The sequence below is a fragment of the Polypterus senegalus genome, chromosome 12, assembly GCF_016835505.1.
Source record: "Polypterus senegalus isolate Bchr_013 chromosome 12, ASM1683550v1, whole genome shotgun sequence".
Classification (NCBI taxonomy): Eukaryota; Metazoa; Chordata; class Cladistia; order Polypteriformes; family Polypteridae; genus Polypterus; species Polypterus senegalus.
This window is the reverse complement of record NC_053165.1, coordinates 90069331-90094113: the sequence shown is the minus strand read 5'-3', so window position 1 is coordinate 90094113 and position 24783 is coordinate 90069331. Positions and strand designations below refer to the sequence as shown.

The 24783-nt window shown below is 38.2% G+C and overlaps 2 protein-coding genes across 7 annotated transcripts in view; one reads left to right on the top strand and one right to left on the bottom strand.

Annotated features, from left to right (window-relative positions):
• Positions 1 to 18329, top strand: part of dtwd1 (DTW domain containing 1) — a 43662-nt gene extending 25333 nt beyond the window's left edge. Inside the window, exons 2-6 of one of the 6 annotated variants that reach the window (XM_039772864.1) lie at positions 47 to 157; positions 7899 to 8226; positions 9955 to 10098; positions 14086 to 14347; positions 17434 to 18329. In XM_039772864.1, the coding sequence (XP_039628798.1) occupies positions 132 to 157; positions 7899 to 8226; positions 9955 to 10098; positions 14086 to 14347; positions 17434 to 17663 (990 nt within the window). In that variant the 5' untranslated portion in view covers positions 47 to 131 and the 3' untranslated portion in view covers positions 17664 to 18329. Of the gene's footprint in view, positions 1 to 46; positions 158 to 1151; positions 1276 to 7664; positions 7778 to 7898; positions 8227 to 9954; positions 10099 to 14085; positions 14348 to 17433 lie in introns of those variants that run through there. The other 5 variants (XM_039772865.1, XM_039772867.1, XM_039772866.1 and 2 more) reach the window with 5 other exon arrangements.
• Positions 18330 to 18907: 578 nt separating this feature from the next.
• The window catches only part of LOC120541339 (NAD(P) transhydrogenase, mitochondrial-like), a 59683-nt gene continuing 53807 nt past the window's right edge, over positions 18908 to 24783 (bottom strand). Inside the window, exons 19-21 of the mRNA XM_039772862.1 lie at positions 23687 to 23805; positions 22291 to 22406; positions 18908 to 19420 (exon numbers count right to left, since the gene is read on the bottom strand). Coding sequence (XP_039628796.1) covers positions 19268 to 19420; positions 22291 to 22406; positions 23687 to 23805 — 388 coding nt within the window. The 3' untranslated portion in view covers positions 18908 to 19267. The remainder of the gene's footprint in view (positions 19421 to 22290; positions 22407 to 23686; positions 23806 to 24783) is intronic.

Sequence of the window (24783 nt, the reverse complement as noted above, 5' to 3'; positions counted from 1 at the left end):
GAGGGGGCACTGCTGCTAACAGTCTTGTCTTCCTTTTCCTCCACAGTACAGAGAAACCGCCTAGTGAGGGTAACTGACTCCACCCCTTCTGGTTCCTGAGCCATAAAAGCACGACCATCCAGCATCACTACATGACCAAGCAATCAGAGAGAAAAAGGTAACATCTCTAATTAGGCAGCTCACGTTATTTGGTGGTAACTGCTCTGTTCTGTTTTAACACCATCGAGTGTTTGTTTATGTTTTAAAAATAAAACTGAGTCCCATTATGATTAGTGCTGCACATTGTCACTGTGACACTCTTAACACTCTTAACACTGAGGTCTTTCAATCAACATATTAATTTGCAGAAGTGTGTCAAGAAACACTTGGGGGGCTTCTTTATAGCAACAGCAATGTACATGTATAGCACCTGTCTGGGACTGTAACTGCCAAGTCAGAAATTTCCTTTCTTTATTGTCTTTCTAGCGTGTGTTCAGACCATAGTGTGTGTGTGTGTAACTTATCTATTTATGTATTTGTTTAATCGTCTATTTAATATGCCTCTGTAAAAACAAATTTCTCACTGGAAGCAAATGAAGTTCTGTCTATCTAGATTTGAGCCCAAAATGGCAGATCCAGCCACTGCATCACAATGCCACCTTGCAAGTCGGTGAAATATTGTAATGTTTTCAAGTTTATAAGAACATGTTGTAGAATTTATACTGGTTTCTCTATCACTTTATCCAAAAAGAGTTTTTATATCACTTTATATACAGACACACATATAAGTACTGTATTTTCTTCAATTTATGGTCCCATCACTAACATTAAACTGTAACTCCATTCTTGAAGTACTAAGTAAAAAAGTACATATATAAAACAGAAGTAAACAAATATATAAACTTAAAACTATAAAGATTCAATAATTATCAATAAAAATAAATATGTTCGATGACAGGAGTGTTTTACATTATATTAATATAAAAACACCACCTTTAGTGCGACTTCTGTGTCGCATGCAACGAAGCCACGTAAATGTCCCAGCGTAGCGATTTACAACAGCTGGAAGAGAAAGACAAGTTTTTGTGAAGCGTATGGCCGTTACCAAGCAACGACGCTAATGCTCCACGTTTTCCGGTTTGCTGAGCAACATAATTATTGTCCGACGGGAAGCAGTTCCGGGATGAGGTTGTTTTGTTGGTGCGTTTAAGAAATGTGTTAAAAAAAAAATCTTTTTTGCAAAGATGCTCTGTTAAACTACAGCGGTACTGAACATTCACACTGGGAACCTAAGCGGTATGTTCAAAGTAATGTTGATTTTTTTGTGGCAATGTTTTCAGCTGCTTTGTTTCTTTTTGTATTCTTCACGCGGGATTTTATGAGGATCTTTAAATTTAAAGCTCACCTGTCAATTCGTCGCCAAACGCGGTTTCCGTTTATCGGAACGTAGGATGCCTCATCGTGCTAACGAGCTAACCCTCCTTAGACCCGCGAACCGATATCAGTGAGAACAATGAGTGTTCTGTTTAACGAAGTAAGATGAACTGAACTTTGCAGAAAATTGCTGCAACAGTGACAGTTTGTTAGGGTGAGAACACCGGTTATGTATTTAATTTGTCAAGTTTCTAGAAGGCTTTAATTGCCTCCTAAAGGTAGAGCTTAGTTTGTCGCAGTGCTTATGTAATAAGAACATCAATGCATTTTATTTGTATAGCGCCCATATGTTCGTATCCACATATTCAAAAGGGTGCAAAAGAAGTAGAAGCAAGCGCAGTAATTAGAAAAGATCAATATATCCACTAAATTAAAAAAAGTTTATATGTTTATATTGGGGTGAAAAAAATTAATATGCACAGGCTTTTAGTATATCACACTGTAACAACCCAACAAAAAAATCTAAATCAAGTTTTGCCAAGTACAATTAGACAGGCCCTACAATGTGTAGAGATGCTTAGTTGCTAAACTTCAAGACTGCATTAGAAAAAGAATATAAAAGACAGTAAAATATGACTCAGTACATTTAAACAAAAATCAGTATTTTCAATGACAGCAATAGTGTGCATTAATATAAAAGTCTGAATTTGTCAAAGCCACCTTAATTTACGCTGTTCATAAGAAATGTAATGTGGAACTTCATGAGGTAGAAGTACATAATAAACAAGAATAGTTGTGTCAAATATTTTAAAATTACAAGGTGTGCTCACATTTAAAAGTCTAAATATTCTTGATTGGAATAGAAATTGGTCACCCTTGGTTAGAGGTCGATAGAGGAGTAGATCCCTAAAAATAACATCACATTTGTAATCTCTGGCTCTAAAATAGTCTAAAAGAATACCTCATGTACTTATGGATGAAATCTGTCATTTTTAACCTTCTAGGAGCAGCACTTACAGGACTGAGACCACCACTAAAAAATCCAATATCAAAAATATTAATGCTTTTGTGATCAGCACCCTCGTAATGGCAAAAAGTGACCCTCCACATACCTATGTTGTCTATCCCCATTTGTTTTTTCCCAAGTTTTAAGGAAAGGAGTATCTTTGATCCCTCATATTGCTTAAGGGGAGCTCTTGATGTGGTGTGACAAAATTTCAAGTCTTTTGGGTCATTTTTGCTGAAGACACCTGATTACTATTTATTATAAGGCTGCAAAAAATGGTCCAAAATGGCCTAAGGTCTGCGAGGACAAAAATATAACAAATATAACCTTAATACTTATTTTTCATTTTTATTGTGTTAAGTGCTGAACTATAATCTGTAAATTATATTCACACACAATTCTGTCTCCTTTTGGCCAGGTGGGCCAGTAGAGTATGCAGAATCAAGGTGACAGCAACATCTGTGGATCTCCTGGAGTGATGTACATACTTTAATGGATGTAGTTACTTTGGCAGTGAAGAGCATACAGTGGTGTGGAAAACTATTTGCCCCCTTCCTGATTTCTTATTCTTTTGCATGTTTGTCACACCAAATGCTTCTGATCATCAAACACATTTAACCATTAGTCAAATATAAGACAAGTAAACACAAAATGCAGTTTTTAAATGATGGTTTTTATTATTTAGGGAGAAAAAAAAAATCCAAACCTACATGGCCCTGTGTGAAAAAGTAATTGCCCCCTGAACCTAATAACTGGTTGGGCCACCCTTAGCAGCAATAACTGCAATCAAGCATTTGCGATAACTTGCAATGAGGCTTTTACAGCACTATGGAGGAAATTTTGGCCCACTCATCTTTGCAGGATTGTTGTAATTCAGCTTTATTTGAAGGTTTTCTAGCATGAACCGCCTTTTTAAGGTCATGCCATAGCATCTCAATTGGATTCAGGTCAGGACTTTGACTAGGCCACTCCAAAGTCTTCATTTTGTTTTTCTTCAGCCATTCAGAGGTGGATTTGCTGGTGTGTTTTGGGTCATTGTCCTGTTGCAACACGCAAGATCGCTTCAGCTTGAGTTGACGAACAGATGGCCGGACATTCTCCTTCAGGGTTTTTTGACGGACAGTAGAATTCATGGTTCCATCTATCACAGCAAGCCTTCCAGGTCCTGAAGCAGCAAAACAACCCCAGACCATCACACTACCACCACCATATTTTACTGTTGGCATGATGTTCTTTTTCTGAAATGCTGTGTTCCTTTTACGCCAGATGTAACAGGACATTTGCCTTCCAAAAAGTTCAACTTTTGTCTCATCAGTCCACAAGGTATTTTCCCAAAAGTCTTGGCAATCATTGAGATGTTTCTTAGCAAAATTGAGACGAGCCCTAATGTTCTTTTTGCTTAACAGTGGTTTGCGTCTTGGAAAAGTGCCATGCAGGCCATTTTTGCCCAGTCTCTTTCTTATGGTGGAGTCGTGAACACTGACCTTAATTGAGGCAAGTGAGGCCTGCAGTTCTTTAGACGTTGTCTTGGGGTCTTTTGTGACCTCTCGGATGAGTCGTCTCTGCGCTCATAGGGTAATTTTGGTCGGCCGGCCACTCCTGGGAAGGTTCACCACTGTTCCATGTTTTTGACATTTGTGGATAATGGCTCTCGCTGTGGTTCGCTGGAGTCCCAAAGCTTTAGAAATGGCTTTATAACCTTTACCAGACTGATAGATCTCAATTACTTCTGTTCTCATTTGTTCCTGAATTTCTTTGGATCTTGGCATGATGTCTAGCTTTTGAGGTGCTTTTGGTCTACTTCTCTGTGTCAGGCAGCTCCTATTTAAGTGATTTCTTGATTGAAACAGGTGTGGCAGTAATCAGGCCTGGGGGTGGCTACGGAAATTGAACTCAGGTGTGATACACCACAGTTAGGTTATTTTTGAACAAGGGGGCAATTACTTTTTCACACAGGGCCATGTAGGTTTGGATTTTTTCTCCCTAAATAATAAAAACCATCATTTAAAAACTGCATTTTGTGTTTACTTGTGTTATATTTGACTATTGGTTAAATGTGTTTGATGATCAGAAACATTTTGTGTGACAAACGTGCAAAAGAATAAGAAATCAGGAAGGGGGCAAATAGTTTTTCTCACCACTGTATGTAGTTTTGACTCGCCTCTCAAAACACTTCTTTACTACAGGTGTTAGTTCAACAAGGTGGTAGTCATTTGGGCAGATTGGCTGTGGTTTCTAAGATCTATGGACTGTAGGGGGCTGATGAAGTTCTGGGGTGTTAAAAACTTGAAGAATGAGTACTAAGTGTTAAATTATTTTTCTAACCATGCAGTGCTCTTGACTTTTATTTAAGCCCGTATTAGTGCATACCTGTTTTTAACTCATGTCTGCATATTTATATCTATTGCCTTACCTTATAAATTGACTTATAACAAATAATGCAGCAGCATTGTTAAGACTCTTCGGTCTCTATAGCTTATATTAGCAAAAGTTGCCTATGAAGCTTATTTCAAAATTAGCCTTCCTATTATTTGTTAAGATCATTTTGTTCTTTCAGAGAAGTGACACTCGATAAGAGATAAATGATGATGTATGTATGAGCTTTTAAAAGCAGCCTGCTCAACGCAACGAGCAAACACACATCTTAGGAGCTGCAGCTGGGCCCAAGGAGTACATAGGGCATTTGTGTGAGTCTTCAGACTGATCAGTGCTTAAAGTGCTTGATTTATTTTTCATTTAAGTAATATTTTAAATGCCTCTGCAGGACAATGTTAGGTCTTTTAGTAGTATGGCAGATTGGGTAGTAGGGGCAAAATTTCTGTGAAAAAATGTATTTGTGTTGCATAATCCGTATGTTAGATTTCCATTCACAATGTCCAAAACACATTTCTATTTTGCTAAAATATTTCTAAATAAATATTTTTTAAAATAAGAGGAGTGCGTGAAAGTGAATTTGAGATTTTGAATTAAAGACCTACCCCTCTCCCAACCCCTTCACTTATGCCAGAAATTTTATTATCTCTGTTCTCCATGAAAATATGAGTTTAATTTTTTTTTTCTCCGCCATCAGTTCCAACAACAGAGGGTAAGTAACAAATACAAAAAATCCATTTTTGGGTGAAGTATTCCTTTAAATAATGTGTATGTCCCAGTTAATTTTATCAGTTAATATGTCCAATATTACAGTGGGTATGGAAAGTATTCAGACCCCCTTCAATTTTTCACTCTTTGTTATATTGCAGCCATTTGCTAAAATCATTTCAATTAATTTTTTTCCTCATCAATGTACACACAGCACCCCATATTGACAGACAAAAAAAAGAATTTTTGAAATTGTTGCAGATTTATTAAAAAAGAAAAACTGAGATATCACATGGTCCTAAGTATTCAGACCCTTTGCTGTGACACTCATATATTTAACTCCGGTGCTTTCCATTTCTTCTGATCATCCTTGAGATCACCTTCATTTGAGTCCAGCTGTGTTTGATTCTACTGATTGGACTTGATTAGGAAAGCCACACACCTGTCTATATAAGACCTTACAGCTCACAATGCATGTCAGAGCAAATGAGAATCATGAGGTTAAAGGAACTGCCTGAAGAGCTCAGAGACAGAATTGTGGCAAGGCACAGATCTGGCCAAGGTTACAAAAAAATTTCTGCTGCACTTAAGGTTCCCAAGAGCACAGTGGCCTCCATAATCCTTAAATGGAAGACGTTTGGGACAACCAGAACCCTTCCTAGAGCTGGCCGTCCCGCCAAGCTGAGCTACCGGGGCAGAGGAGCCTTGGTGAGAGAGGTAAAGAAGAACCCAAAGATCACTTTGGCTGAGCTCCAGAGATGCAGTCAGGAGATAGGAGAAAGTTGTAGAAAGTCAACCATCACTGCAGCCCTCCACCAGTCAGGGCTTTATGGCAGAGTGGCCTGTCGGAAGCCTCTCCTCAGTGCAAGACGCACGACTGCCCGCATGGAGTTTGCTAAAAGACACCTGAAGGACTCTGAGATGGTGAGAAATAAGATTCTCTTGTCTGATGAGACCAAGATAGAACTTTTTGGCCTGAATTCTAAGCGGTATGTGTGGAGACAACCAGGCACTGCTCATCACTTGTCCAATACAGTCCCCACAGTGAAGCATGGCGGTGGCAGCATCATGCTGTGGGGGTGTTTTTCAGCTGCAGGGACAGGACGACTGGTTGCAATCGAGGGAAAGATGAATGCGGCCAAGTACAGGGATATCCTGGACAAAAACCTTCTCCAGAGTGCTAAGGACCTCAGACTGGGCCGAAGGTTTACCTTCCAACAAGACAATGACCCTAAGCACACAGCTAAAATAAAGAAGGAGTGGCTTCACAACAACTCTGGAACTGTTCTTGAATGGCCCAGCCAGAGCCCCGACTTAAACCCAATTGAGCATCTCTGGAGAGACCTAAAAATGGCCGTCCACCAATGTTTACCATCCAACCTGACAGAACTGGAGAGGATCTGCAAGGAGGAATGGCAGAGGATTCCCAAATCCAGGTGTGAAAAACTTGTTGCATCTTTCCCAAGAAGACTCATGGCTGTATTAGCTCAAAAGGGTGCTTCTACTAAATACTGAGCAAAGGGTCTGAATACTTAGGACCATGTGATATTTCAGTTTTTCCTTTTTAATAAATCTGCAACAATTTCAAAAATTATTTTTTTTGTCTGTCAATATGGGGTGCTGTGTGTACATTAATGAGGGAAAAAAATAATTTAAATGATTTTAGCAAATGGCTGCAATATAACAAAGAGTGAAAAATTGAAGGGGGTGTGAATACTTTCCGTACCCACTGTTAGTCATTCCTTTCAAGTAGATTAAATTCCACAAAAGGTTTGATTTATATAGCATTTTCAAGCCCATTTAATTTAGTGAAGGGTTGTGAGGGAGAAGCACTTATCCAAGCAGCATCAGGCACAAGGACATTACAGGGCCCACTCGGGCAGATTTAGCCAGAAATGAACACAGACAGTAATGACACAGAAGATTCAAATTGAGGATGCTGGATCTGTCACCCAGCCAGGTCACACTGTACACAGTAAATAATATATTTGATCAATGTACAGTAAATGGGCATCATCAATTAAATTCTATTTAAAATATACTGTATTTTTAACATATTTTAACTTTTTTATTTTAATATTTACCTTTTACGATAGGTATGTGTAATGCCTTTAACAGTACATACCATCCAGGACAATTTACTTGAGCATCACTTAACAGATTTTATTTTGTTTGAACTTCTGTTGTAAGTTTTTGTTTTTCTCTTTTCTTAGTAATTATCATGTCAACTTTATACATCTTAAGAGAACGGGTATAGACGTCGTATTGCAGGTTTAAGTGATTTGCTGTCTTGTCACCTAGGAGAAGCAATAGAACTTGCAGCCTGCAAATTTTAAGGCATGTCCTGGAATTTGTTGTTTAGCTTATTGCATTCCAAAAATTTTAGATTTCATATACAGCTTGTTCACAAGGTGTAGCTAACAGTGATAGATTTTTTTTTCTCTTTTTTTCTTTCAAGTAGTGTCTTGGAAATAATATTGCCCAGTGCGATGTCTTCAAACTCTGACAGCACAATAACCCAATCCAAAGGCCTACAGACACAGACACCCAGCAGTTTGCAACTTTCCATCTGTCACAGCCCATCAAAAGTGAAGAATGATGAAACCACTAAGGATCAGCATGAGCTTCCCCTACAAAATCTAAAGCTGGCATCCCATGAAGTACTGGAGAGAGCCCAGCAGGCTGGAAGGTCAAAGTGTTCCAAATGCAGTAGCTCAAGAATGTTTTATTGTTATTCCTGCTTTACTTTTGTTGGAGTAAGCGAGCAGGAGATACCAAATATTAAGGTTAGTGGAACTCACAGAATGCACCCATTCTCTTTTGTCTCCCTCTTTCCCCATTCTGTCATTCTCTTCGCTCTATTTTCAAAACTTATGCAGCGTTTGCTTGTCTTACTCCTTCTCCTTCACACCCTCGCTTTCTTTACTTCATTTTTTTCCTTCCTGTCACATTGCAGGTTTTGCCATCCTCTGGACATGTTACATTCTTAATTTTCCTATAAACTTTTCCTTAAAATTTTAAACATGGGTTAATCCCCGCTTTATTTAGTTATGTGCTGGAGAGCTTTATCAATGTTCTTTTTATTTTCTCTGTATCAGTTTCCTCACGTTTAGATTATACTTTAGACATCCAAAATGCTAAATGATAATTTTTTGCTTGATCCCATCATATCTCTACCTTGTGATATTTGTAATGTCAGATCTTATCTGCAGTTTCCCCTCTTATTCATGTGCTCCTCTGTTACTGAAATCCACTTTTCAATTTCAGTTTACTGAGGGACAGATGTTATTCCAGCAGTTTTCAATACAAGCTAGTAACCAATATGAATGTTTTGGCACTAGGTTGTAGTTCACATTTTTATTTAGTCTAGACTAATTTAGGCCCAGCAGTTAATCAAAAAGGAGGTGATCAGAATGTTAGTTCTAAATTGTTCAATTAAAGGACTAAAGATCAACAAACAAACAAACTAGAAATCTCTTGAGAGGCAAAAGTGAAAAAACTAAATCATTCCTTAAATTGCTTTATAATCTGTTTTCTTGACAACAAAACTTACCTTTATTTTCACAATATGTAGACAGCTGCTGAGCTTGTAGCTTGCCCTCATATAAGGCCACATCCACATTACAGTAAATTCTCGTTATCTCTGGTTTTACTTATCCACTGTTATAAAAGTATAAGCTGTTTCACAACACCAGTGGTCTGAGTATGGCTATTCGTGGATGAAGTTGTCCCTGTGGGTCATGGGATGGTACAAGAGTGGACTTTGAGGATTGTAATCACAACAGTGTGCAGTTGAAAATATATTCTGAGAGGCCTATCATTCACCAGTGACGTGCGAGACATGCTGGTAAGGTTTATTGGCTCGGTTTGTGTGAGGATACACCTCCCTAAACACTGTGCTGCTTGAATAGTCATCAGCATATACAGTACTAACCTACTAAACAACAACAACTACATGTATTTATATAGCACATTTTCATACAAAAAAATAGCTCAAAGTGCTTTACATAATGGAAAAAAAAAAATAAAAGACAAAATAAGAAATTAAAATAAGACGACATTAGTTAACATAGAAAAAGAGTAAGGTCCGATGGCCAGGGAGGACAGGAAAAACAAAAAAAAAAACTCCAGACGGCTGGAGAAAAAAATAAAATCTACAGGGGTTCCAGGCCACGAGACCTCCCAGTCCCCTCTGGGCATTCTACCTAACATAAATTAAATAGTCCTCTTTGTATTTAGGGTTCTCACGGACGGACTTGAAATAAGCAAGTTCAGAAAACTAAAGATGAATGACTGAACTCTGGTATTCTTACTATTGTAAAATATTCATTTCAGTGCCACAAAACCTTTTTCAACACACTTTGATTAAACAAGGTAAGTAGTCCTCAGAAGACTCCTCTTTTATGGTGTCAGTCTGAAACGTGCTTCTACTGGAAGTATAAAAAGTGTCTTTGACTAATTAGATTTTCCATTTAAAATTCTAAGCAACAGTCCTGTTAAATTTTGTTTTTCAGCTTCCTTTAAAGATTGATATTATTAAGCATCCAAATGAAACTGATGGCAAGAGTACTGCTGTGCATGCTAAACTGTTGGCACCAGATGATGTCAACATTTTTATATATCCTTGCATTCCAGATTATGAAGGGCAGACTCATGAGGTACGTGAAACATTTTAAAAGTAAATAATAAAACCAAACATGTCCTTTTCATGTAGTTGCAAAATGGGTCATAACCAAAAGCTGAAAGTTTGTGAGTTTCAAATGATTTGGTTTAAAAACATTTAGGTGTTTGTGTGAAAATGAAATAATGTGATTCTGCACCTTTTCTTGATTTTAGTAACTTGAAGAAGCAAACGGCATGTGCTGTTATTTGAACAAGCGCTGCCTCTAAAGCCACTGTCACATTACGTGACTTCTACTCATAGGGTATGTCAGACTTGCCGACCGTGGTTGCTGATCTCATTATTGGACCATGTCAGATTGCATGACTGAAAATCACTGGGCATGTCACAATTAGGCACAGCATGACGACTTTTCAACACAGTCTTGAACGCCAATTTATTTGACAAGCCAATACCATACTGCCTTATGGAGCTAGTGCCGTACAAATGGTTAACAGGTACAGTGAATTCAGCTGCAATCTCTACCATTTTTTCTTTTTTTTTTCCATTTCATTGTGGAATGTAAAACACAGGACATCTAACAGACAAGCTTCTCTTCTGTTTGGAGGTCCAAAAGACCCACATGCCTTATTCTTTGTCACTGCATTATATGCGTTAAACTCCCAGATGAGCATTCCATTCTTTCATTGTCAGCTGTCATGCACATAGAGCTGGCTCCAATGACTAAAGTTGCAGAGTAGTTGTAGCGAGTCACTAGATACATCAGACTAAGCAAATGGCCTTAATGGGAGCACAATGCACACTGCCTCCAACTCGCTAAGACTGTAGAAATGAAGGTTATGACTGAAAACCACTAGAAGTGTTGTCTAATGTGACATGTGCTTAAGCCTCACCAGGGAAAAGTTAATGGATGCTGTCTAAAGTGACCTTCAAAAGCCTACTTTAGCCCTTCAGTGTTACAGACAAATAACACCTACAAAAAAAAAATGAGAAAAAAATTAAAACAGCAAAGGAAAAAAAACAGTGAGAAAAGGGAAATCAAATGCAAGTAGTAGATGTGTAATCCTGTCGGACCAACACTGTGAAGGTTATGTCTTGGTTCAGTGAAAAATATTTTTGTTCTCATCTTAGGTGATTTTTTTCTGTTATTGATTACAGTTGTCTTCATTGACTGTCGTTAAAGATCGTGTCATTTTTCCAGCAATTTTCAGTCACAGTTTTCCTTTTACATATGTTGTCTTGAGCTATGAGGGTGGCAGACCTTTTTAATCCAATACAGGGTTACTGGGGATTTTAACCCCTTTCATTCTTTCTGGGTTCAAGAAAGGAAATAAATTGGGACATGGCCCCAGTCTCTTACAGACTCCACAGTCCCCACACTTCCTCAGGAGCCAATTCAGACATTTTTGTCCACTCTAAAGCTTCTAGCAATCAAATGCATCACAAATATCAAAATGGTTTGGCATATGCATCAGTTCCACTATCTATATCAGCATCTGATGACCAGTTTACATTGTCATTACTATCGTTTGATTCAACTAATGGTTTAGTTTCAGTTTGATCCAAATCTGGCTTTACAATTTGTCATTTACACACCATTGGATTTTGGTTGATGGCTTCACCACACTCATGAATATTGAAATGTAACATACAGTCAGAGAATGCATAGAAATATTCACCATTTTTTTGCAGCATAATGTTATTTCATCCACAAGATGGCAGCAGAATACTATCCCAAACATTTTTCTGACCTTTCGCTTAACAATATATCATAACAGTTTATCCCGAGAGACATTAGAGGTTAACCGTATTTACATAGAATTCTGAGCCCAATAACAGCTTGAAGTTGACACCAAGGAGATTAAGAAAGTGGGAAAAATAAAAAGCTCCAGCCGCAGTGACCCTCCAGGATTGGAGTTGGACACTTTTGCTCTAGATTCTAGACTGTGAGGCTACTTTTAAACCCAGTGGCAGGGTCCTATACCAGCCCTTTAAAGGCCAGGTCTCTCAGACAGCTGCACAATTATTTTATTATGATACACCAGGTGTCTGGAAATTATTGTGAGTGCAAAAAGTGGAATCGAACCAGGAGATGAAAAACGTGCAACATTCATGGGTTACGAAAACCAAAGGATTGAGTAAATACCAAAAGTTACAGGTCAAAAGGAAGTTCAAAAACCGGACACTAGGGCTTGCCTGAGAAGAAGCTTTCACTGAGATTGTTTGAGAGATTGATTGCAGGTCTCGTCATATTTATATTGTCACTTCTGGTGGTTTCAGGAGCCCGACATAATTGATCATGGTAAGACTACCCCAAGCATCATGTAAACAGACATGAACTAAAATAAACTTTTTCAAAACAAGCTAAATTTAAACTAAACACCAAAGTAGAATCCTTGATACAAAAAATATTAACTAAATAAAATTATATGTTTAAAACACTAATAATACTACACTGTTAACTTCCGGTCTGAAACTATGTTGGCCTGGAGATGGTGCAGTTTCTTGTATTTCCTCTATAGTTTCATGGTCTGTCTCTCTCCATCTAATATGAGATGGTTAAGTGGCCTTTGTTATCTGTAGTGCTGACTACCTTCTTAACATCCTAGGGGTGCATTTCTCACTCCCGTAAAGGACACCATTTTCCCAACGTATACAGTATACTGGGCATAGCAACTTATAGTCAACACTACTCCCCCAAATTGGCATGCGCAGGCTCTTTCCCATAGCTGTTGCGACTCTCTTTTACACGTTTTGAGAACACTGGACCATCCCAGCTATATTGGCTGGTTGAACATTCCATTACAAAACCATGGGCATTAAAATGGAGTTGAACCCTTGTAGTGGCTATAATTGCCTCCTCTTTTCTTTCCACGAAATTTTGGAGTGTGTCTGTGGGAAATTGTGCCCATTCAGCCAAAAGAACGTTGGTGAAGTCAGGTACTGGTGTTGGCTGAGAACTGGCTCACAATCACCATTCTAATTCAAACCAAAGGTGTTCAGTAGGATTGAGGTCAGGACTCTGTTCAGGCCACACAAGTTCTTTCATGTCTTTATGGACCTGTCTTGTGCTGGAACAGAAAATTGCCTTTCCAGGATTCTTGCCAGAAAGTTGGAAGCTCACAATTGTCATTTTTTTTGTGTTCACTAGCATTAACAGTACTCTTCGCTGGAACCAAGGGGGCTTAGCCCAAGTCATGACCAAACTTTACAGTAGGTACTATGCGGTCCAGAAAGTATTGTACTCCTGGCATTGTCCAAACTATATTTGTCCATCAGGCTGCATGTGTGATTCATACCTCCAGAGAACATGTTTCCACTGCTCCATAGTCCATTGGTTGTGTGCTTTACACCACCCATTCAGCACTTGGGATTGCGTATAGTGATCTACAGCTTGAGTGCAGCTGCTCGGCCAAGAAAACCCATTTCATGAAGCTCTTGACTCACTGTTCTTCTGTTGATGTTGCTTCCAGGGGCAGATTGGCACTCTGTTGTGTGTGTTGCAAAAGAGGACGTGCGACTTTTACAAGTTATGCACTTCAGCACTTGGCAACCCCACTCTGTGAGTGTGTGTTGTCTACCACTTCACATCTGGGCTGTGTGAAGTAAAAGTGTTGAGGAGCAACAATAATTGCACTTCCTGTGAACTGGGGCAGATCTAGTAGAGCAGAAATTTCATATACTGACTTGTGGCAAAGGTGGCATCCTATGACAGTGCTACATTTAAAGTGACAGAGTTCTTCAGGACGACTCGTTCCACTGTCAGTGGAGACTGAATGGCTGTGAACTTGATTTTATGTATCTAAAACACTTGAATGCAAAAAATTTGGAGGGGTGTTCAAATACTTTTGGCCATACTTTCTGCAACTACCAGTATCCAGATGGGCAACCCTTTATAGTATTAAAGAAATGCATCCATTGTGATGTCTTTGTGCAGAACAGTGTTTAACAGTTGGTGCTGTACACTACACAGTCCTTGGTCAAATGTGCATGTTTTGTTATAAACCCTGCTTTTTGTTTTTAGGTGGTACTTGTTTTCCCAGGGCCAGAGGCGGTTACAGTAGAAGATATTGTCAATCGACTCCCAAAGGCAGCAAAGCCGAAATCTTCATTACATGAACCCATTCCAAAACGAGTTAAACTAGAGAAAAGGGAAAGAGGCATTAGATCGATGGATGAGGATGTAACAGAAAAGAAGGGAAACAAGCACGTTTTGAAAAGAGTTGTATTTATTGATAGTACATGGAATCAGACCAGTAAAATAATTACTGATGAGCGACTCCAAGGTACAGTAATCAGAAAAAAGCCTTTTGCGTTTATTTCAGTATGTTTATTATGCTTTGAGTGTACATTTATCTCTGTATTGCCCCCTTGTTTTTCCTAATATTGTCTAGCAGCATGTGTTCCTTAATGATTTGTGACTAGAATGTCACATTATGAACAGGTGGTGAAAGAAACGGGCTTTCCTTATTATCAAATGACTTTCACAAACACTCCAGTGTGAGGATTCTGGTGACATTTAAAGTTACTCCACAAAAGTATGAATTCCATTACTTCTATAGAAGTAATTTCTTCTTCTTTATTTTTTTCCCACTTCTGTGAGAGATCGATGTGCTTGATCAGTCTTCTCCATACTGCTCAGTCCTGCACCTCTTCTCCAGTCAAGCCCTTTCTTTAAGGTCTTCTATTACTTTCTCCATCCACCTCTACTTTGGCCTCCGTCGCTTTCTTTTCCCAGTTGTACTGCCATTCCCATCACTCTTCATCACTGTTCATGGTATCTCCTCATTACATGTCCATACCAATTCAACCTATTTTTCTGTACTTTATTAGATATCTCTTCCACTTTTCTTGTACCTCTGATTGTCTCATTTCTTATTCTGTTCTTTTTTTTTTGTAACTCCACACATCCATCTCAATATTTCTTTTTTCTGCCACATCCAACTTCTTCTCCTGCGCTCCCTTTACTGGCCATTTCTCATCTCCATACATCATTGCTGGTCTTACCACTGCCTTAAAAACCTTATCTTCAATTCAGTTCCCCATTCATATGGTTCTCCTGGTACTTTCTTCCAATTTTACCATCCACACTGCACTCTATGGGTTATCTTTGCATCTTATTCTCCATCTTGGGCTACCATTGATTCTTGATATTTGAACTTGTCCCCTATTTGCAGTAGACCCCCCTAAAGGCTAATTTCCTACTCCTGATCATCATTAAACCTCAGATATTCTGTCTTCTTCCTATTTATCTTCAACCCTTGATCTTAAAACACCATTCTACATTCTTCCAACTTCCTTTCTACTTCCTCTCTTCTTTCAATGTCATCAGGAAGAATCTTGCAACAAGGGTGATTGGTCTTTTACCGATGACTCAACAAATCCATAATCAGATCGAAGAGGTAAAGACTTCAAGAGGATCCCTGGCCTAGACCTCCACTTACTGGGATCTCATCTGTTACCCCATCACTGCTTTTAACCAGTGTACTCACTCCATCATGCATATCCTGGACAATCCTCACATACTCCACTGGTCCTCCTTTCTCTCTCTCTCTCTCTCTCTCTCTCTCTCTCTCTCTCTCTCTCTCTGTCATGCACCTCCACACCCCTACATGTGGCAGCTTCTCCAAATCATTGAACACCATTTGCAGTCCTTTGTTTTTCTTGATGCTTTTCTATGAGCTGTCTCAATGCAGAGACCACATGTGTTGTTTCATCCTGGCATAAAACGAAACTGCTCCTCCCCTATAGTGCTCTCTTCCCTAAGCCGCCTTTCTGTAACACTTTCCAAAACTTTCATTGTGTGTGTGTGTAGAAGTAGTGTAACAATCATAAAGGATTGAGTTGATCTGACTCCACAATTGAATGAAAATCCTCTGTCTGCTCACACCTCTGTAGTGGATGCATAGCCATGTAAAAATAAAAATGGCCAATGGTTAAGTTAATCATTCTGTTATGTGCAGTGCAGTGCCTGTAGCAGGTATTCACTCCCTAGGAATTTGTCATATTTTATTATCTTATAATGTTAAATCACAGTGGATTTAATTTGGCTTTTTTGACACCACCTAATAGAAAAAAAGACTCTCTTAATGTCAAAGGGAAAACAGATCTCTGCAAAGTGGTATAAACTAATTACAAATATAAAACAAGACAATTGACAACATAAGTCTTCACCACCTGAAGTTAGTATTTAATCTTTGGACCTTTGGCAGCCATGACAGCCTTGAGACTGTGTGCTCAGGTCTTTCTTTTTCACTGTTGGCTTTGCACTGACATGTTTCTCCATTCTTTTTTGCCAAACTGCTCATCCTCTGTCAGGTTGCAGGAGGAGTTACAAGTGAGCAACCTTTGTCAAGTCAAATAATCTCGACTCTGACTGTAGTGCAGTAACGTTGTTGTTGTTTTGAAGCCATCCTTATGGTGCTTTCTTTTATGTTTGGTTTCCTGGTCTTAGTCAGGAAAAAAATGGTATCTTCTCCCATGGTGCAGGTTGCGAACTGCATCAGGATTTCCTCCTATTTTGCTGCATTAATTTTACACTCACAAGCCTTCCAGGGCCTGCTGCAGAGAAGCTTCCCCATAGCTTGATGCTATCCACCACCCTGCAGTGTTCAAACATGGCATTTAGTCTGATGGCCAAAAAGCTCAATTTTTGGTCTCATCAGATCATAGAAACTTCTTCCCACATGACTTCAGAATCTCGCATGTGTCTTCTGCCAAACTCTAGCCAAGATGTCTTATATGTTTGATCTTTCTATTCACCCATAAAGCTGCAACTAGTGAAACAACTGGACTCAGTTGTTATCTTCAATCTCAGTCACTGTAAGTTGTAACTCCTTTCTGAGTTCTTACAGGTTTCTTGGTGGCCTCCCTCACACTTTGACCAACCACTCAGTTTTTCAGGATGGCCTGCTCCAGCAGATCTACAGCGCTGCCATACTCTCTATTTGTTCATGATTGACTTAACTGGATATTCAGTGACTTGAATCTTTTCTTGTTTCCATCTTTTGATTTGTGCTTTTCACAGAGTTCCTTGGTGTGTTCTTTTGTTTTCGTTGTGTTGGTTGGCCCTTCCAGATGAGGTGCATTTAGACAACAATTAATTAAAATCTCCATTGAACTGATTCTGGGATTTCTAAAACCAGTTACTTACACCAAGGGGTTTCATAATAAAGGGGGGTGAATACTTAAGAGATCAATTATTTTGGGTTTTATATTTGTAATTAATTTAGACCTCTTGGCTGCAATTTGTTTACCCTTTGACATTTTTATTCGTTAATCAGTGTTAAAAAAGACAAATTTAATCCACTATAAATAACTCTAACCTAAGATAACTTGTAAGACGTAATATGTCTTCAATTATTATTTTTAGCTCTGCTTCAGGTTGAATTGAAAACCAGGAAAAGTTGCTTTTGGCGCCATCAGAAGGGAAGTCCCGACACTTACCTGTCTACAATTGAAGCAATTTATTATTTTTTGATGGATTACCATCTGTACTGCTTGGAAGAGGATTATCAAGGAGAATATGACAACCTTCTGTTTTTCTATTCATTTATGTTCCGGTTGATCACCAAGGCAAAATATGCAGCAGGAAAGCTATGAGGTGGGAGAATTTTAGAAAGTGACTGAGCATTGTTCTGTATTTTTAACTAGCAATTTAGAATATGACTGACTTGTCTTTTAAAAATGACAGTTTGCAGTGCTCTCTTTTTAAATGGCCTTTGCTCTGTAAATTTTTTTTAAAACATTCTTGCCAAATATCACTCGGTAAGTAAAAGTGCCATCTGTAATCCTGCACTAAAAATGTCTTCATCTCATTAAACTGCCCAAAAAATTATTTCTGGGTAATGAATTATATAATACATTCTAAAATGTTTGGTAGTTACCCCTTGAGATGTGATGAGTCTGTTAAATGTCACTTTAGAGTCATTTTCAATTAAAATAAATTATTAGTGTTTTTCAGTGGCCAAAGGTTTAACTGATCAAACTAAGAATGTGCTCTGCTTTGAATCAGGTTTAAGAAGTCAAGATGCCTCATCTTGCAATTATTATTTGTTTTCCCTGAAAGTCATTGATCCGCCTTTGTCATTGTCATAACTCGTTAGGAAATAAAAATATAATTATGCTAATGGACTTGTTGAAGTCATTTTGTTGAAAATAAGATTTCACAGAAGATTAAAAAAATGTTTCCAACACAGGCCTTTCCCTACACAAATCTCTCATCTTAATGATATAATATTACAGACCATTGTGTACAAAAAATTAACACCAGATCATGATCTCTATAGGGAAAATTTTAAAGAACTGATTTTTCTTAAAATCTTTAAGCTCCTGGGATATTACAGTACTTAAATAATGAGTTACACCTATGGACCTGCATTTAGGTCGAGTTTTTCCACAAGCAAAATTTTTATTTGTGTATGTAAATTATAGAATTGACTTCAAATTGTAAATATGGCACGATGTTATTTGAACAGTATTATAGATAAAGATGACGCAATACAACATTTCACCTTATAAAACATTTTATAAGAAAATGTGTACAAAGCCTGTAATTTGTTATGTACAGCATTTAACACATGCCCATCTATTTTTCTATATTGTCATTTATGCTTAGTTAACTCCATTTATGCTTCTGTTTGAAAATATGTACGATGGATATTAAGACTGTTGGTCTATTGGAGATATGAAATGAGAGATTATTGTACAAAGGTTAACTTGATTTGGGCTTTCTGTAATTTTAGCTCCATTAGAGTAACAATGTTGTGAGGCAAGCTGATAAAATGAAACTCTCTCTATACACACACATACACACACACACACACACATAGCCCTTCACTTACACAGTCATTTTCCAAATTTTGTTTATTCCAAGTTACGGTCACATAGACAAACAGGACAGCATTGGGTGCAGGTAGAAACCAATACTGGACAGCCTTATGATGAACCGTACATTACTGAAACATTATAGTTGTAAAGGGAACAGCATTGTAAAGCTATTTTAAGCTCCAGTTTTTAACAGCTTTAATAATGTGATCACATAATCCTTTCCCGCCCATGTAATCTTTCAAAATGCTGATAACTGTGTCACCATCTTTTTCTTTCTTCACTTAATTCAATATGGGAATAGACGGACTTACTGGTATACTCTCCAACACCGCTCAAAAGTGCTGAAAAAGTTTCATTGTTAAAGAAAACAGAGTATTCTAGTTTGTGTAAAAGGCCTCTCTTATTTTGCCCTGCAGTGCATCACAAGTCTTTTTGGCATCTCCTAGCAGCATAGCAGTATTTGGCTTGTAAAAGATGGGATTATCCACTGCAGCATAACCCACTCCGAGAGTGCGCTTCATTACGATAACCTGAAAGAGATTAAAGGGTATTTTAGGAGAGATAATACAACATTCAGGTGCTGTGGCATAGTGGTCAAGACTTTGGCTGTTAAATCCTGAGGTTGAGGGTTCAAATCCCACTACTGACACACTGTGTGACCATGAACAAGTTACTTTACCTGTCTGTGTAACTAAATGTATCTCAAATGTTGAAAGACACTTTGGGTGAAGAAGTCAGCCAGATAATATTCTCAAACCAGCTTAATTCAATTTAAGGTTATAGTGGGCTGGATCTTGTCCTGGCAGGACCCATCCCTGGACGTGGTACAAGTCTCTCATAGGGCTAAATCACGCACGCACACCACACCATTCATCTAATACACACATTTTAATGAATGTGAAAGGAAATTGTGCAAAATCCACACCAACCACAACCAAGGATTCAAGACCTCTGAGATAGATGCAGCTTTTAAAGTGTTCAGGCCACTTCTTCAAAAGAGAGCATGGGGAATGGGTGGATGGTGCATCCTCACAAATTGCCGACAGTCGCAAAGCACTCTCACGTGAATGGCAGCTTTTTGCATGGTGGATGTTGATCCGTGTAGTTGTGGGAGTAATGGTTGCATTATTAACAAAGGGTAAAAGGCACAATAACAGCTACGCAACTCTTCCAAACTGCTGCACAGGATGCATGTTGAGCGGCGTGATAACAGTTGCATCGTAGCTCAAAAGGGAACCGAACTGATTACCCATTTTGATTATAAAGAACACACTTCCCTTTAAAGTTGTGTTTTGCAACAACCATCAGCGAAAGCCAAGTCACTAGGAAAAGGAGCAACTGATCTTTGCCAGGAATGTTTTACTCATTTTGAATTGTATATAGCTTGCTCAAGGCTAAGTAGCGCCATTCATCTAATATTATAGATGAAGTCACTTGACAGGTCAAGTGACTTGCTCACAGTCACACACTGTCAGTAGTGGGATTTGAACCCACAACCTCAGGATCTGAAGTCTGAGGTCCAAAGTCTTAATCACTGCACCACACTGTCTGCCAGTAAATATTATGTACAGAAAAGCACTTAGTTATGTAGTACTTATGGTACACCTAATTAATTGACAGCACAGTAACTGATGCTCAAATTTCCCAGGCAAAGCTAGGTAACACAGCAAGTTGTTACAGTTAGGTCCATAAGTATTTTGACATTGATGTAATTTTTTTGTATTTTTTCTCTCTGTATACTACCACAATGGATTTTAAATTAAGCAATCAAGATGTGATGGAAATATAGAATTTCAGTTTAAAATTTATAGGTTTTAACAAAAGTATTGCATTACACTTTTAGAAATTGCAGCCATTTTCCCCACAGTGTCCCTTTCATTTTCAGAGATTCAATAGTAATTAGACTGACAAGCAATTTTATGGCCAGGTGTAATAGGTTCCCTTGTTATTCCATGACAAATTAATAAATAAAAAGGTCTGGAGTGGATTCAAAGTACTGAATTAGCATTGGTTAGCTCTTCACTGGAAATCGCCATGAGGTCCAAAGAGATGTCAGTGCAAGTGAAGGAGGCCATCATTAGGGTGAAAAAACAAAATAAACCTATTTGAGGAATAGCTAAAACTTTTTTTGGAGTGCCCAACTCAACAATTTGGTACATCCTTAAAAAGAAGGAACACACTAGTAAGCTCAGCAACACCAAAAAGGAGGCCATGGAAGACAACTAAAGTGAATGATCGCAGGATTCCTTCCTTGGTGAAGAAACCTCCCTTCATAACATCTAGCCAGGTCAAGAGCACTCTTGAGAAGGTAGGCATATCGGTATCAAAGTCTACAATCAAGAGACATCCCCATGAATGTAAACATGGTGGTTTACCTCTGTATGCAAACCACTGGTAAATCTGAAGAACAGGAAGGCCAGATTAGACTTCACTAGAAAACATCTTAAAAAGCTTGCCCAGTTCTGGAATAAGGTTCTTTGGCCAGATGAAACCAATATCAGCTTTAACCAGAATGATAGGAAGAGCAAAAGTATGGAGAAAGAATGGGACAGCTTATGATCCAAAGCATACCACATCATCTGTCAAACATGGTGGAGGCCATGTTATGGCATGGGCATGTACAGTATGGCTGCCGATGGAAGAGGGTCACTGGTGTTTATTAATGACATGACTGCTGACAGAAGTTTCAGGATGAGTTCTGAAGTGTACACGGCTGTACTCTCTGCTCCGATTCAAATACTGCAAAACTGATTGGAAGGCTCTTTACAGTGCAAAGGGATAATTACCCAAAATATACTGCGAACACAAGTGTTTCTCAGGATAACGAAATGGGATATTCTTCAATGGCCAAGGCAATCAGCTGGTCTCAGCCCAATAGAGCATGCTTTTCAGTTACTAAAGACAAAACTGAAGGCCGAAAGCCCAACAAACAAGCAGCAACTGAAGCTGGGAGTAGTAAAGGCCTGGCAAAGCATCTCAAGAGAGGAAACTCGACATTGGGTAATGTCCATGGGTTCCAGACTTTATTAACTGCAAGGAATTTTCATCCAAGTATTGAAACGGTATATATTTTAGATTCTATTACTTTGTTCAGTTACTTTTGAGCCTCAGAAAATGGAGGGACTCTGTGAAAAATGGCTAGTTTCTGAAAGCTTAATGCAATGCTTTTGTTAAACCCCATAAATTAAAGACAAAAGTCTATTCTTCTGTTACGTCTTGATTGCTTACAATCAAATCCATAGTGGGTGGTATACAGAGAGATAATTGCAAAAATTGCATCAGTATCCAAATACTTATGGACCTCACTCTATCTGACACACATGTAATAGCTTGAACCATTGCTGGTACTTTACAAGTAAACAGGGCTATCATTCCAGTCCAAGCTGATTGTAGATCTTACCTGTTTGGACTTCCAGACTTCTAAAACGGGCATTCCAGCAATGATTGAATTTGGATCCTCTTGTGCAGCTGAATTGACGGTGTCATTTGCTCCAATAACCAGTGCCAAATCAGTTTCTAGGTACAAAAGGGACACAAGAAGGGTTTACTTTATACCCTGTCAAAAACTCATGTTTGTTTATTAAAGGAAGATTCTTAATTACAGTAGGATTTGTCATCTATCAGAATCATTAGAGATTGGAAACATCTGTCCTGAATTGTACTCTGACCTAAGCAAAAAATGTTCTAATATACTGCATTGTCTAAACAGATTTGCACAATACACTGCCAAAGGATGAATTCATTTTATCTTACTGAGAGAAAATCTATTCAGTTCTATTTTTAATAAAATTCTGCTTTGTTCCATACTCATAATCTAGACACCACTTGTCAGCATAGTAAAGCAATTTATCAACAACCTCTTTTCATAGTGTTAAAAGTATGTTGGGTAATACCCAGGTCCATCTGCAAAGAGATTACCACTTTGCAACAGATGTCAAGAGGGAGAAAACAAGATGGTCTTTGTTGGGTCTGTCAGGATTAAATCTTTATAGACTGGCCAAGATAAAATCTGCAAACACTTTGCACCCAACAACTTTAAATTAAAATGTACAATGTCAATTAAAGCCCCGATTTTTTTTTTTTTTTCTCTAAAAGTAGAACTATTGAAAGAGTCTGGCCTTTGTAACTATGTGACATGCTACATCAATTGTAGTGGCACCATATTTATTTGTTTTCAGAACAAAAAATTTGCATAGTGATTAGTGTGACTGCATCACAGGTCTGGGGTCCTGGGTTTGAATCAAGTGCTTGGCTTTAGTTCGCTTATTGCAAATCTCACAATGTTAAGTATTTTTTTCTTCAATGATACACCATCTTCTCACACAGTCACGTCAGGCCCCCTCCCAAATTCATCATAAAAGAGTGAAAGGATCCTTTATGTGGTCAAGTCCATAGATATCTAATACTTATTCAGAATTTCTTGCTATTTAGAGTAATGATGAACAGGTACAACCAGAGAATGACACCAAAGACACATGACAACTGTCACATAGTTACTGGCAGTGCCATTAGTAAGAGAGTTCATTGCCACATTTGGTTTATAATTTGTTACCGCTTGGTTGTGACAAATGAGTTCTAAGGTTTTTCAGGTAAGGAAGACAGACTGTTTGAGGTAAGGTTGTTAAACTCACTAGTGGCCACTTGATTAGCACATACAAGTAAGAATTTCACTGTACTACATATGACAACTATACTGACCCAATAAATTAGGACTCCCTACTCTGTCCCTCGTGCCTTCAAAAAAGTATCCCAAAGTTTAACAGCTGAATGAAAATAAGAATAAAAAGCTTACTGACCTGGGAAATCTTCATTTATCTCATCCATTTCTAAAACAACATCATATGGAACACCAGCCTCAGCCAAAAGAACATTAAGTTGACCAGGCATACGGCCAGCAACTGGATGAATGCCAAACCTAAAAATCACAGAACAACACATAAAAATTCTGGAAAAAATGTACTGCTTCTGCCAGATTAGCAATGAATGAACACAAAGGTCTGGACTGATAACCCTTCCGCAGATTTGTCCTTTTGTAAGTGTAATTGTTTGGATGAAGAAAGCTTTCAAGGCATCACTAACAGCTCACTAGATTCCAGGCTGTACCAACTATTTTCCCACAAATGTTTAAATATTTTAATCCCCCACCCACCCCTCAACATTTCATGGAGAGAGCGGTTAGAATTGAACTTTTACAACCTTTTAACCTACTTTAAAACTGTGAGGACCCAAGAACATATGGCAGATGCGTTGGTTGGTTATGTAAGCCTTCACATAGTTTTCTGTTCAAATCCAAAAAAAAAAATAATAAAAAGACAACTTTTTCAAATATAGATTTTCTTTTGATACAATAAAAATAAATTTTTAGAATATTTGAATATAAATAGGGATGTCCACCTTAAAATTATAGATGCTCATAATGGAATTTTAAGCGCTGAAGAACATTACTGTATAAAGGCAAAGATGGCCCTAATGACTTTGTCATGATGGGTTATTGAGTGTTGATTGATGGGAAAAAATGTCCAGTTTATCTATTTAAAATGAAATCTACAACACAAATTGTACAAAGAGGAAAGGAGGCTAAATACTTTCTAAATTCGCTCTTAATATTACCGTTAAAGGATTGGGAGTGATTTTTAATAAACGTGTTTGTAACATCTGACGGGATGACATTATGCGATGAGAAATCTACTGTGCTATCCTTTACTAGACTGCTGGCCTGAAGACTTGTTTTGCTGAGCTGGACAAATGCTAACTCACATCCCATAACTCAGTCGGGAAGTGAAGTTGTATATCATCTAAACTGGAAAAAAATCAATTCTCTCTGTAGGGATCAGTTAATTTTTTTTTAGCATTTACTAAGGCTTCATTGACGCTCTTCTAAAACCTTTTCTAC